This window comes from Gobius niger (assembly GCF_951799975.1).
Source record: "Gobius niger genome assembly, chromosome: 2".
Classification (NCBI taxonomy): domain Eukaryota; kingdom Metazoa; phylum Chordata; class Actinopteri; order Gobiiformes; family Gobiidae; genus Gobius; species Gobius niger.
Window position 1 is genome coordinate 18,569,748 of NC_136853.1, and position 15,314 is coordinate 18,585,061.

Genomic DNA, 15,314 nt, shown 5'->3' on the forward strand with positions numbered 1-15,314 from the left:
GATGGAGGAGACGGTAATGCTGACCTTGATTTTTGTCCATGAGCGGTAAAGTGATGTCGTCGCCCCCTTGTTTCCCGCTCTTGGACTTTTTGGACACTCCAGTCGACGGTGGCTTTGAAACACAAAAATGGTCGGATTATGTGTGTGCCTATTTCTTTACCAATGTGCCATAAAGATAAGTAATGATAATGATCCAAAAGTAAACAGTAAACAGTAAAACAAATATAAAGATTGAGAATGTAAACCAAACTAATTTCCAAAACCTTGATTGTCTGGGTTAAATTAACTGGAAGAAATGGTTACTTATTGCTTTCCAGCTGCCTTAGGAAAGGATCTTATCACAGCATCATAATAAACCCTGTGGAAACATACTTCATTATCACTTTCCTCTCAATCACGGACAGCTTGACTGTTTTCCATAATTGATACACTTAAACACAAAGGCACTGTCATGTTCCACTTACACAGGCATTGTGTGCAAATGCCATACCTTAAAGTGACTCTTGTTCCAGCCCGCTTTGGTCAGCGTGTGTCGCAAATCCTTGTAAGCCCATATTGTCTGCAGGACATGAGAGGCAGCCTTGGTCTCCCGCACTGATTGGCTGCAGACAAACCATTAGACATAGTGATGAACAACAGAAGACAGCTCTGAGCCTGTACTGTCCGCTTGATTAAAATCTGCCTCCGAATGTCCACAGATAGACATAAATAACCCAAGATAAGAAAATAACCCCAGAGAGACATAAATAAAAGCCAAAGCGTCAGAAGCGGCAATGCAGCAGATGAGCCTTGACTTATGCTCGAGTCACGTTTACGCGCACGCTTGGCGTGCATACCTCGACTTGTTGATGGCCACCAGTTTCTGCACTGCGTGGCCCTGTATGAGTGCCCGGGCGTTCTCAGGGCTGTCAGTGATGATCTCATGGATAGTGTTGAGGATGGACACAACTGTATCTCCATCTAGGTTCTTCGCCGGGTGCTGTTGTCCACACGGCAGATTGCCCACAAGGTCCCTTAAAGCATAGCTCCCTGCAATAAGGAAGGGACGGATGACTCTGTCAGGGTCAGTCAGTGGAGAGGCAAATACTTACAGATAAATCTGCTCTGAAATAAAAGCAACTCAAGACTGGAATATAACAACTATTGATAGTTACATTTTCTCGTGCTACATTAGCTTGTTTATTACTAGTGGTGGGACTTAATTATGACCTTTGTTATTAATTAATAATAATTAATCGCAATTAATCACATCTAAGCATCATTTATTCAAGGGTTGAATTTTTTGGAGTTGTATTCTTGTATTTTCTTACATTAGAACTTATTTGAAGTGGAGATGTGAGTTGATTTATTTTGGAGGAAGATCATTTTAAATAAGTTTAGGCTTACATGTGTGAATAAACAAGTTTGACAATAAAAAAAGTGTCTGTGCCGCTAAAGTAAAGTGTGATTAATTTTGATTAATATTTTTCATTGATTACCTGATGTAATCACGGTAATTAATCATAATTAAATGAAAAACATCCCTATTTATTACATAATCGGTCCAATGCTTGGCCTGGTCATAAACAGGTTTTATCGCAACATTAATCCCTGAATTACTGCTTGGGTGTCCGTTTGCAACAGAGTTATTACACAGAAATGATTGTTAGGTTTCTTTATTTGTTTCTGCCTGTTGTATTTGAAACACCACCTAACTCATCGAGGATGAAGTGCTGAGATGCAGTTGCAGTGTCGTACAAACCTATCAGGTCTTTGTTTCTTCTGTCCATGGCCAGGTTGCGCAGAGCAATGGCCACCGCCCGCACCACTTTGTCCACATCTGACCGCAGCAGCTCCACCAGAATGGGTAGTCCTTTCTCCTTTCTCACTGTGGCTCGGATATAGCTCGACCACTACAAGCACAGGAATTAAAAGATACACCAATGTCAGCAATTTTGTGCAAAAGCCTCTGGAAGATTTTGCTTTAAAGAAAGCAAAATCAGGTCAAAACAGAATGCCTGCCAGTGCATTGCAAGTCGAGGAAATAAATTAAAAAGCATTATGCACTGTCCCAACTAAATAAACAAGTGAACATAGAAAAAGCTGTAGCTCAAACCATTTGGCTAAGTTGCTATGACAGCAGTTGGCCTGACTTTAAAGCTCTTCCTCCACAGCTGCAGAGGGTTCTCAGTGGAAAACCTCTCTTGTGTGTCTACAAGGTTAGTGTGTGGTACTTACAGCCCACTGTCCCGCGGCGAGATTCTGTAGCGCTCCTGCAGCCGCCTCTAAAGTGTTGTGGTTGTGACTGCAAGTGAGGAGAGCGAGGTAGAGCCGGACGACATCTGGCTGGTACAGCAGCTCCAGGCCTGCAACACACCACCACAGCAGCATGTTCAAATCAGCCTCAGACAATTTAAAAGCATCATTTTTAGGTCATGAGACAAGCATATGGCTCTTGCACAGTATAGCATTTTGTGGCTTGTATTGCTGACGAGTACTATGAAGCTGACCCGGAATGGCTGTCAGTCTGATTTGCATTCATTGGCAGGAGTGTGGGAGGCATAATCTCAACATTGCTTCTCGTCTGACAGCATGTGCATATACAGTGTTCACAGCTATGAACGCTATTGTCAGCCCACTGTTGGCGCACTTTAGGTGATCCTCCCAGTCAACAGGTATGATCTGAGACCAAACTGATTTCTAAATCCCTAATATTCATGCTTAAAATGGTAAAATGGTGAAATGGTCTGAACTTATGTATCGCTTTTCCACCTACATTAGGCACTCAAAGGCCTTCACAACTTTGTTCAGACTAAACTGGAATTATGTTGGCAAATTACTTCAGGTAGTCTGTTTAAAGGTGTGTTTAAAGTGGGACGAGGGCACGGGCCCCATAAGACAGAATGACAGTTTAAGGCAAGAACCTACCTGAAAGAACAACAGTGTTAACCTTTGATTCATCTCTAATTACATCGGCGTAGTCATGCTTTTTTAGTATCAATTGTTTCTTTATCTTTTGGTTCATTCTATAAACTGTGTTGTGCATTCAAATGATGTTTTTGGTCAATGTTGCTCAGTCTAAGTTTAAAACTGATGAATGTATCATTAATAATGTGTATCTGTTCAGCTCAGGAAGGTTTGTATCTAAAGTTAATGTAATGCAGCCCTTATAATTTATTATGTTACATAAATGTAAACTGAATTGAATATTGCGTGGGCACATATAAGCTTTACTGCTTCAGCCTACTCCATTTTGAGCATCCACAATTATGTATGAATATGAATTTTGAAAGACAAAATGAAAGTAAAAATGCTCAAATAAACTAAACTTAACTAAATACATCATCATTTGAATTGAAATGTCCCATGAGCTCAATGGGCAGACATGGGAAGAACTTTCTGAAGAGTATTTATTATCTATTGTAGAAAGCAGCTTTCTTCAGTTGTGCCAAAAGTGGCTGCTTTAAAGGGTCAGAGGTTTAGAATATATTTTGGATTATAAATTGGTTTATTTACTAATGCTTATTGCTTACATGCTTTACAATAATTTATTGTAATGATTTTGGGGGTGGGCGCTCATAAGCTTTTTCCTTCGGCCCAGTCCTTTTGAGTAGAATGTTAACTGCTCAAATAAACTAAACTAGTAAACATTAGCAATAAACTGCATAATATTTAAGAAAGCTGAAAAAATGAAGGTGTTCTCAAACTTTTAGCTAGTTTATATTTATATGAGCAGAACCTCAGCATCTTCTTTCTTCTATAACTGTTTGAACAAAGTCAGGCAGGAAAACGACAACAAACATACACCGCGTGTTAAGGCTGTCTGGACGAGACCTTAGCAAAGAAATCTTGCATCATCTTTACCTGTCAGCCCCCTCTGTAAAACCACACAATTGGGGGGAAAATGATGCACATTTGTGACACTAACTATGCAATGCACAAAAGCATGCAAGCCCCCCCCCCCCAAAAGAGTGCACCCAGATTACATGGCAGTTCATCCGTTCAATGAAACTACAGTAGTTTACAAAAGGGAATATAGTTGAAACACTATATAAATCTTCTTTTTTTTCAATGATTCCAATAATTGTTTACAGAGTTTGTGATGCCAGAGTGTACTTTGTAAGAGATTGCCAGATAAAAGGTTTTCGGCTTGTATTTTACATAATCAAGTGCAGAGCTATCAAATGGACCCTTTTGTAAACATGCCACATAATGCCATGCAAAACAAAGCAGCATAATCTTGACGGCGGCGTGATTTGAGCTTAGTATAAAGAGCTGTCAACTGAATGAGGAATCCAAGCGTTGTCTTGAATATACCTTTCATTTGCTCAGGGCGCTTAGGTAAATCCAATGTACCATATTTTCTGTCCATAAATCCATTTTTCCAACCTGTACGTCACAGACAGACACACACATGCACACAGACACAAGGTTTATTACCGGTGGCACACATGTTGTTTAATGTCAATGAATTCAGTGTGGCGGGGAAGCACAATGCTATCCTTTTACAAAATATTCAGAAGTAATGAGCAGACTGACCTGGATTGAACCACTCCTCTAATGAACATGGCAGAAAAGAGAAGAGTGGTGTCAAAGATTAGAATTGGAAAGAAACACAGAGGCGGCAGAGACGGGCACTAGTGGGTTTAGGCCTTGGTTTAGTTTAATTAACTGAAAAGTCTATTCAAATCTGCCCCTTCTGTAAAATACAAAGTAAGTAACTCATGCCCCTCAAGCGTCACTGCAGGTGTCGTAGCATGTTTTTTTTTACTCATTAATTGTCCGTGAGAGTAATTAATACTACGCTGACAGAAAAGACAAAGGGGGAGAAGGATATTGTACATTGTGCCACAACCCAATTATACATTGGAGATCATTTTTTTCATTCAAACTTGGCTGTAAATACTGTTTAAAAGGTGCTAGCCCGCAGTTAGCTTTGCTCGTTAGCCTGTTAGCTGCTAGTTCGGGCGAATCCACAGTTACCATGGAGATCCGCCATGCTAGATTAACATTAGCTAAAAAAGTGGAGAAAAAGTGGAGAAAAAAGCCGTGGAACGACTCCGTTAGCTGCTGAGTTACTGCTGGTAAATACATGTAACTCACTTTGGTGTCAAAGTGTTTCAATGTGAACAATAACTCCAGTATTTTAACTTTTAAAAATGTCCATTAGTTTATAATTGCTGCTAATCCCGTGATGTTTAGCGATATGACATCACATTCCCGAACTCCGGCTCGGTCCAGGGGGAGATGAAAGACCCCCCAATCATCCCATCAACACTTGTATTACCCCCAGAGGGACTACGGAAAGATTTATTAAGGTAAACAAGTTACTTAGTTCTGCTTTAAGGAGCAAAACGTTAAGTTTAATCATGTTTGTTTGTATACTGTATTTTGATATTTTAAAATACTGTCTTAAAATCATCTTGCGGCCCCCAATTTGGGAACCCCGGTAAATAAGGAGGCAGGCCCGTATCTACGGGGGGGGGAAACGTTTGCACCCTCAGTTTTAATGGCATCCCAATGTATTTTAATGGCGAGAAACTCTATTTGCACCCTTTTGAAACTCAAATGCACCCTCAGTCAGTTTGTTCTGGAGCTGGTGCTGTGAGGCTGCAGCCCCATACAAACACATAACACAGTTCTGGTCCCAGCGTTGTGAGTTTGAGTCCCACCTGCAACAATTTGCTGGATGTCACTGCCCACTCTTTACACAGAACTGTCCTATCCACTAAAGCCTATGGGCCTAAAGTCCTCAAAAATAAAATAAAAACTGTATTCCATTTTTTGTTTCATGAATTTACACCTGCTGCAAAGCAAAGCAAGTCGATACTTTCTCTGAATGTGCACCTTTATGAAATATTCACATCAAGCGGCACAAAAGGGATATGAAACCCACAGCTGCTACAAGTACAAAAATCTACCAACGCATTGTTTTATTCACTGCTCAAACTACTTGGTTTGGGGCAATGTAACATACTTTAATGAAGTGCAAAGAGAAAGCGCTCAAACTGAATACATTAGGACTGTGCTCGTGTCATCACCTTTGGGTCTTTTTCCTGTGAAGCAGTCATGCTCGCTCTTCTTCTTTGGGTGACCTGCTGATCTCATCATGTGGGGCTCCTGGAAACGATCGGCTCCCGGGATTTCTTTGTGGACGTGGTAGGAGAGGTTTCTCAGGATGCACACACAGTTCTCCACTGACTACAGACACAAGAAAATGTCTTATTACAGTCTGTACACACAGGCATTACCAGAAAAAAGAATAAACCTCCACACGTTCAAGAGGTAATGAAACAGAGAGAACATTTTTAACAACATACTCATCATACTTGTCCTTTTTAATCAGATAAAGAATGTCGTATGTGGAAAATGTAGCTTTGATTAACCATCTCAATACACAATGAAAAGAAAATGCTATGGCCTTCTAAATCATTTATAAGAACATTACATTTCAAACCTTAGTTTTGTCTTTAAGAGTAATGTTACGTAAAACCACATTAGCGGCTAATGAGTGGTGTTTTTGTGGACCTTATTGTCTGTGTCCTTGGTAAGAACAGCGGTCTGAAGGGCATGAAGCAGAGCGTCCACCAACCCCTCGCAATCCCTCAACCTCTGGCGCGCCTCTGCTCCGTCCGAGCTCACGTTCCTGTGCCCAGACAGTTTATTGGGTTAGCATGTACATGCACTGCTCTATATTCCATGGCCGCACACAGGAAGCCCTACCTCAGACATCCAGAGGTGTTCTTGAACACAGTGGTCCACTCAGCACTCTGCAGTTTGGAGGGGTCAGTCGTGTCTCTCCTCCAGCCAGAGTGAGGGATGATAATCTCATCGGTCAAAGTTTGAAGGCCATGATTGATGACAGACAACTTTAGAGGTTCATGCGATGAGAGGTTCCACAGAGTTCCTGTAATAAAGGTTGTTATTCATTTTAGTTTATGAAGCACCGAAGATAATTATCCCAATACATTTATATGTATTGGGATATATATTGAGCCATATACCTGCTCAGTATATGGCTCGGTGTCTCTGAGTACACCTCACATATTCATGAAAAGTACATTATCAATGTATAGTGCTTGTAGAGTTTTTTACTGAGATGTGTTGCCAATCTCAACAATAAAACTGATTTTTAGCAGAGGGAAGAACAAGTTCTTATTTTGAAAGTCACAAGTAAGTCTCAAGTCATTGGCCTCAACAGTGAGTCAGGGGGAGGGGGCGGGAGTTAAGTCCCAAATAAAAGACAAGTCAAGTCCCTCGTGCAATGCTTTGAATTTGAAGTCCTCTCATGATTGGGGCCATTTCATCCCATCAACAGAATATTTTAACTGTGTTAATGATGCTGCAGGAAGGTAGACTTGATGCTACTCCCCGAGTCATTGGACTTGATTAAACGAAAATGACTCGGGACTTGAGTTGTTGCCCAAGTCCATTTCATCAAATCAAGTGTTTCAAGTCCAAATCAGCCAGTTCAGACAACACCGCCGATACAACTTGATGTACTTTACCTGTTACTAACTCTTTGACCTCCACGCTGCTGGTCTTCCTTAACAACCTGACTAAAGCTTGGATACCGTCACAATTCTTGATGGCCATCTTATTGTTGTGGTCTTTGCCAAAAGATATGTTGCGCAGGGCTCCACACGCTTTACGGTGGACTTCCGGCTTGGGGTGGTCCAGCAGCTCTACTAGAATGGGCACACCATTGAGCTGGCGCACCTCCTGCTTGATGTGGTCGTTCTCGTAACACAGATGCTGCAAATAAGCTGCAGCGTTGGATTTGACGGGGTCCATTGGATGGTTGAGCATCGCAATGACTTCCTGTAAGTTCGGGTCTCTCCATCTCGGATCTCTGCGGATGCTGTCGAGGCTCACCATGCTGTTGCGTTTGTGGGGGAACTGCAGAGTCTGAGCGCGGCACATGGCCTGGAAGAAGGGGTTCAAGTTCCCCTCCAGCTGGGCCATGAACGCATCGTCGTAGCCAGTCCTGCCAAGGCAAAGGCACAATGTAGAAGAGAAACAAAAACAAACAGACCAAGGCACACTTTTTGTACAAAAGTTAGAAGAACCTATAGTATTGAATTCATACGTTCTTGATAGTTTGCTTGTTGCCTTTGCTCCCAAACACCAAAGTGTGCTTTCAGTACAGGAAAATTATGACCTAAACTCTTTGTCTTTTTTGGACGCCACGTATGAAGCTTTGAAAGGAGCCCGTGGTTTGACATTTCTGAGAACAGAGCAAGCACGGGTGAGTTTAACCGCTTCAGTGACTTGGCTTTATCTTGTACAAACAGCTCTGTCACTTTATATGGGTTGAGGGAAAGCCTCTGGCAGCCAATAACAGGTGAAGCCCTCTTATTTATTGACTTTGCCGCCGGCTGTCATTCCTGATTGATACTGGCGACTCCTTAACTGCTGTCCATCTGTCTCAGTTTTGTCCACGCCGACTCTCCGGACAATGGAGGCGGCTGCAGCAATACGCTTTGAGTTTGTATACAGCGCGCTATTCTTCACACACACTGCTTTCACTATGCATTTGGTCTGACGCTCTGGACATATCGCAACTAGAAAATAAATTGTTTATGGATTTCAGATATAAGCTTTCTAGACACTGAAGGGGCTGTACCGATTTCTGAAACTCTCAGTGAAGGTAAATCTATTTCGCCCCTTCTGTTCGCAGGTATTTGCATGTCAAGACTGAAGAACACCGAAGCTGAAACACATTAAACTGAGGCAAATATTAAAGGGTGGCTCTGAACTCTCCCTGAAAGCTGAGAATCATGCTTATCACACTTAAATCATCCCTGAGAAGAACTGGGATGTTAGGAATGTGTTATGAAATATAGAAATTAGTTTGGGTTACATCTAACCATTTCAAAATGAACCAGCTTTGGTTTGGTGGGTCTGGTTCAAAAGAAAGACAATAATCCTTGGCCACTTGACTAAAGAAACTGAGGTTTCCAAAATGGGTTCATGTTACATCTCATGATGAACTTTTTTCAGTTGATAGAAAGAGTTTGGAAGTCCAACTACTAAGGTGGCAAAGTCCATAGTATTAGTGTCTGGGAAAAACACAGATAGATTTAACATTATGAAACTGAATTTCAATTACTTAAAACTTCAATTAGAGGTCGGTTGAGTAGCCAATATTAAAGGGACTGGATGCAAGTTGGTCATTTTAATGCTCACTACTGCCACCTCAGGTCTTACGCATAACTGCAGCTTCTATATTAAACTTGTGCGTGACGCCACTTCAGACCGAAGTAACACCTTTTTGAGTGACAGTGCAGGATTTTCGAGGCAGTTGTGGTGAACAGGTCTGGGCTCATTGTAGGGGGAGGAAAATACATAGTTTTAACATTTTTAAACATAGTCCCTTTAATATTAATAAAGTTAATAGACATAAATATTATCAAGTAATAGAAGAAAATATGTCTTTTCTATGAAGTCATTGTGTGTTTGTGTAAAGCCTAATTAAGTTTCAGTATTAATCAAAGGAAAACAAAGGGACATTTCTGATCTCTTAAATAGACAAAAAATAATAATAATAATACTTTCATGGAAGGAGCAAGAAACACTCTTTTCAAATGTGGACATTAAAGCTTTTGAAACTTCTAGACTCACTCAATGAAGGAAGATAACATTTTTCACAGTAGTGAGTATTGATTGAACTAACATTACTCAAGTAGTAGTGAACAATACTGTGCCATAAAAATCCTCAAAAAAGTACAATTACTTGACCCACCTCTGGTTATAGGTGTTTATTGTCATTACCTGGTTCTGGAGGGTTCTCTGAGAAGCTCCATTGTGGTGATTGGCCTAAACTGGTGGATTCCCCCCAGAGTCTGGTAAGTGGCTGCCGGGTGCTCTTGCTTTGAATCACACGGTGTTTCCGCTCGCTCACGTAGGCCATCCTCTTCTGCCTGACTTCCCAGGATGGACGGGGTGTAGCTGTCCCGAAGAAATGGAAGGGTGAAGTGCGCTCCGGGCTGGAAGTTCTTTGCCGGCCAATATCCGTGAACCGTGGCCCTCGACAAACTCCCATAGCCAGCACATATGTCTCCCCCGATGGTTCTGTAGCCATCCGGGACAGTGTACACCCTGCTTTGTGTCTCGCAGGGCGCTGGCTGGGTGTCGGGCTGTGGGAGCAGGGGGGGCTGCGGGGCTGTGGTAGTAGTGGTGGTGTTAGTGGTCAGCGTGATAGGCTCAGACAAGGTAGCGTCTGCCTCAGACGTCGGTGTCTGCACCGGGGTGTTATCTTGAGCCACTGGGGTAGACGTCAGCTCAGGTGAGCCCAATGTCAGCAGGTTCTCCACAGCTTCATTCAGACCCTCCTGGATGCCACTTTGGTCCGGTTTAGCCTCTTGATCCACGGGCTTTGACTCCTGTATAAGTGAAAAAAGCGCAGCTATTACCTCAATGCAGAGTCCAAACCCTGCCTGTGCAAGTCTTGTGTTTGTCTAAAAGGTTGGAGTCAACACTGTGTTGCTGCACATGGCATCATACAGTATTGGCACATTTACAGATGGAGCAAGGACTCTTTGTTCTGCCTTTGGGCGGAATAGCGCAAGCCATGTCCTGGTCATCCCTATTGTGTGTTTCTCCCCCATTAACACTAAGCCCATCACAATCTATTCCTCTTAGCAACAATCAATCACTATAATCTCAGCACTTCTGTGGCTTTTTGCACCCCTGTGGTGAATAATGAATTCATCTTTGCTGCCAAACAATAATGAATCCTACAAGTTGAAAATGAATTTAAATGGGTCTCTGATGAAGCTGAGCTCCAGCCACTGTTGGTTGTTAGTGAGCTTGTCTAATTTACTTTTGTAAACTGATTTTGGACAACTCACACCAAGAGATTAGGCTATAGTGGTTTAACATAAAAAGTTGAAGACCTTTCACAGCAGAAACACTGGATTCTATAGTAATATGGTACATTTTAAATTCTCTATCCTTGTTTATTTTAAAGACTTTTTTGCTTTATTACTATTTAATGTTTCATGATTCTGATTCTCTGCCACATACATTTGTTTATATGGTCTTTAGGAATGATTTACCGTAGCAAGGCAGGTGCTAATCTCTTTCTAGAATAATACATTATGCCACAAGAATGTTCTATTATGTATACTTTGTATCAACAGCTTAGTTGGAAAATATTTTTCAGCTATTATATTACTAATGCTAATGTCATCTTCACGCTATTTGTGCCGGTTCAGATAAGGGTTCCAGGTAATGAGACAAAGCAGGAATGCAAAACACTCTCCAAAATATAGTGTAAAGCACTTGACCTCGGTGTCCGTCTGCAGGGGGGTGTCGGTCTCTGTGGAGCTCTCGTTAGTGGAGGTCACGGCGGAGGCGATAGAAGTGGGTGTGTCCAGTTCGTCGCTGTTGTCCGGTGGACCCAGGGTGTCCGGGGGCCCATCCTTGACGTCCTGGGACAGGTTTAGTGCCACAGGGCCCTCTGAACCCTGCTCCTACAAAATAAAAGTGCCACATTAGTGCAGTTTAGCTATATGTCGTACCTGGAAGAAGAAATGGTTAAAAAAAATATTCAATTTGATGAGAAAATGGATTTGACATTGAGCTCCCTGCAGCTGTAATACTGTGTGTTTATCAGAGGCTTATTGTTGTGGCTTTGGTTGATCTTGTTGCTATTAGAAAGTACCTTTTATCTTGTGCACAGGAGTGATTTTATCATTAGACAAATAGCTAGTAGCCAGTAGCCCTTACCCAGTGGGAGAGTCACAGATTTTGTGTGTGTGCATGTTATTTAGCCTGCATAATGAGGGGGAGAGCGGGCCTGCTTTCACTGAGTGTTGAAGCTATGACTCTCAAATGCTCAAACATAAACTAGACCTGCTTTCTGAAACATCAACAGCCACCATGAGTTGATTTCAAATCTAAACTTGCCCTCTGTCGCACCCATCACCAGCAGGGATAATGGCCTGGGCTCTAACAGTGTACAGACAGTAAAAACAGGGAAGAAATGATTCCAAATGTCTGTCACTCTTTAAATTATACATATGAGAAGGCTGCAAAGAGTAAAATGCTTTCTTTGTTACAAAAAATAATAATATTCCAGTGTGCAGAATTATTATGCAACTATTTAGCCTCACACAAAATGGAAAGGAAAAGGCATCTGAAAAACTGAAAAGTCACAAATTGTTAAAAGGTGGTCAGCGTGGAGCCACCAGGAACCCATTATAGTTGCCATATTCAGCAGCTGTAACTGGCCTGAAGTGTCCAGAAGTACAAGGTGTTCAGTGCTGACAGACATTGCCATGTGAGAAAAGTGCAAACACAACGGGGCGACAGTGGCACAGATGGTAGAGCAGGTTGCCTCGTGATCGGGGGTTCTAATCCCGCCTCCTGAAGGTACACACTGTCGTTGTGTCATTGGGCAAGACACTTGACACCCACCCTGCCTTCAGTGTCTGTGTACATTGGTGTATGAATGAGAGTGTGAATGGGTGAGTGGATCCTTGCTGTAAAGTGCCTAATGTCGGTGGAAAGGCGCTAAGTTGAGACCATTTACCATTTAACTGATCAAGACGCGAAGGCTAAAGTGTTACGACTGGGTCAGGAATGATCTAAAGACTGATCTTTAAAAGGACTGATCTGACTCTGGTTGGACTTGTCCCACTTGAAGCATCCTCTAAATACAGGCAGGAAGTTTGGGAGTCAAGTTTCAATTTCACTTTCAACTTGAAATGGACCAACTCATCTTTAATGATACCTGCCCACCCCAGTGCCCCTCCTCCATCTTGTTGGCACCAAGTCGGAATAGACCTTTATGCCCATTATCGAATGGAGTGGAAGCTTATTTGTATAGCGCTTTTCACATGACACAAGTCACCCAAATTGCTTCACATAGTGTAGGATTTATACTTCATTCACTCCACACATGGTGGTGGTAAACTATGTAGCTTCAGTTTCCCCTGGGGTAGACTGACAAAAGCACAACTGCACACATCTGCACCAACAGTCCCTCTGACCACCACCATTCATCCATTCACACATCATTCATCCCTATTGTACATGTTTTTAGTGGTAGGGTCGTGGTGGTACAGAGTCAGCACGAGAAACGCGGCAAAAAAGAACATTTCTCTAACCAGAAAATGATTATTCATCTTTTTTAATACAACAAATAATAGAATTATAGAATCTGTCAGTAACCCACATTAACCTTGTAGCCAAGATCACATTTACTAAATAATTAATTCATTAAAATAGATAATATAAAGTTATCTTTGTTAAATGAGTTGTGGGCTAAATATTCAAAAGCTTATAAAATATTGTGGATAAAAAAAAGCATGGGTACAACGCTGCAGTCAGACCTGAGTCTGGACTATGATCTCAACCAGCTAAAAGTGGCTGATCTGCTCCGGGAACTCAGCGCTGGAGCCAGGCAGGTCTACACACCTGAGCTCAGGGAGGGAACCGGTGCAGCAAAAAACTACTACAACAAAAAGCACTGTTTAGTGTTTAGTTAAAATGGGTGTAGGCCTATAATGTACACCACCTACTGACCTGGAGTAGGATTTGAGTGCACTGTGCACTCGCATCCAGATTGATAAATGCCAAAACAGGCGGAGATTTGCTGCTGAAAATGACAGCAGTGGTAGACAATGTTGTTGATTACAGATACCTGATTACTCCTTTAAAAAGTAACTTGGTTACTTTACTGATTACATGATTTTAAAAGTAGCCACGTTAGATTACAAGTTACTTGCCGACAACACCTCCCCCGCCTCAAAATGCAAATGACAACCAGTTTTACCAATCCTGGCGTTATTGGAGGTGCATTATAACTGCAACTAGAGCCCTGCACTCCCGCAGGACCCAACGCAAAACAGTGCGGCGCAGGAGGGGGGCGGGACTGCACAATGCGGGAGCGGGCAGGAGGGATGATTAACTGCTGTCCTGCAAACAAAATAATTTTTCATTTTCATTTCATTCATTAATTCTCTTGTCATGGTAAAATATAATATAATACAATATATTATTAAAAAATGAGTGTTAGGCCAAATGATTAATGTATGCCCCTCATACATAATTTATGCTGGACAGTTTATTTGGCACGAATGAAATAATTTTAAGCAGCCTAAACTTGATGCGGATGTGATGTCATCTCGCGCACATTTTACACAGTTTCTTTCTGCTTCCCAGTTTGATGGAGCTGAGTTTGAAGACGTGGCAGAAGAACAGCACAGTGAGCGCACCTCGAGTGAATCTCACCTCTAGTGAATCTTATAGTGCTTCAGAAGGAAGTGCTGCTTTAAAGAGAGGTACATCACACTGCTCTGCTTCTGGAGCGCTGTCATGGAGGATAGGCCCATATATTATTTTGTACTATATATATATTAAATATATATATTTCTAACCAGTTTGGACTTCAGCCTAGAATGGTTTTCGGAAGGAGAGAGCACTTTTCTCTCACTCTGTGGAGCCACCGGTCAGGACTCCTGCACATCACAGATGCGGGCAGGTATGGGAATGAAAATTACAATTCTTTGCAGGATGCAGGAGTGGTACTGCACCATGCGGGTCACTCCACAAGATGCAAGAAAAAAGTAGTATGTAGTAATGTATTAGAGTAACTTTTTACTAATTAACTCACTTGCGTAATAATTGTGCACGCAGTGTCGAAGATGCCTCAAAGTTTAATATCACAAATTGATGTTGTTGGTTTTTCATATTATATAAAAGTGTTAATTTCCAATAGCCTATTTTAGCTGGTGCTGATCCAGTATGATTGATTGATTTGATTTATTTAAGTGTCATGCACATAGTGCTCAGCCCGCATGGGCTTACAAGACACTCAAACATAACACAGGTGGCTATAGACCTCTTTGTTCTAATAACGAAATACTGTATTCAACAAAAACCTCATACAGGATATGAAGTGCGTTGCCTCATATTCCACACTTTATAAATAAAACAGGCAAAGCCGAAAATATGATTCTTAAAGAGCCAATTTAAAATCTGATCATCATGTAACCAAAACACCTCAGGTTTAGTGGAATGTACTTGCTCAAACAATATAAATATCGCAAATCAAATTAAAGTGGACAATATTAACAAAATGTTGGACAACACGGACATGAAACAGTTTCCTCATTAGACAGTAACCTGTTGATTAACCACGCCTTATATGGAGTCCATACACAGGTAACACAGATACAACGGGGGCTTCCAGAGCGCCACATATGGCCAGAAGGAAACACAAAAATGGCTCCTACACAAAATGAAACTCATTCTCCACAACATTCAAATCACACAGGGAACAAAGTCTGTCGTCTTCAGGGAGGCCTTTGAACCGTCCCGCCTCC

General features: G+C 41.8%; 1 protein-coding gene across 4 annotated transcripts in view; it reads right to left on the reverse strand.

The window, feature by feature from the left end:
- The window catches only part of LOC306981363 (splicing regulator ARVCF-like), a 30,858-nt gene that overhangs the window by 3,293 nt on the left and 12,251 nt on the right, over positions 1-15,314 (reverse strand). Inside the window, exons 2-14 of one of the 4 annotated variants that reach the window (XM_079580961.1) lie at positions 11,271-11,456; positions 9,754-10,364; positions 7,488-7,966; positions 6,703-6,886; positions 6,508-6,625; positions 6,021-6,180; positions 4,519-4,536; positions 4,297-4,368; positions 2,218-2,345; positions 1,742-1,892; positions 837-1,029; positions 491-602; positions 25-112 (exon numbers count right to left, since the gene is read on the reverse strand). In XM_079580961.1, coding sequence (XP_079437087.1) covers positions 25-112; positions 491-602; positions 837-1,029; positions 1,742-1,892; positions 2,218-2,345; positions 4,297-4,368; positions 4,519-4,536; positions 6,021-6,180; positions 6,508-6,625; positions 6,703-6,886; positions 7,488-7,966; positions 9,754-10,364; positions 11,271-11,456 — 2,500 coding nt within the window. The remainder of the gene's footprint in view (positions 1-24; positions 113-490; positions 603-836; positions 1,030-1,741; positions 1,893-2,217; positions 2,346-4,296; positions 4,369-4,518; positions 4,537-6,020; positions 6,181-6,507; positions 6,626-6,702; positions 6,887-7,487; positions 7,967-9,753; positions 10,365-11,270; positions 11,457-15,314) is intronic. The other 3 variants (XM_079580962.1, XM_079580963.1, XM_079580964.1) reach the window with 3 other exon arrangements.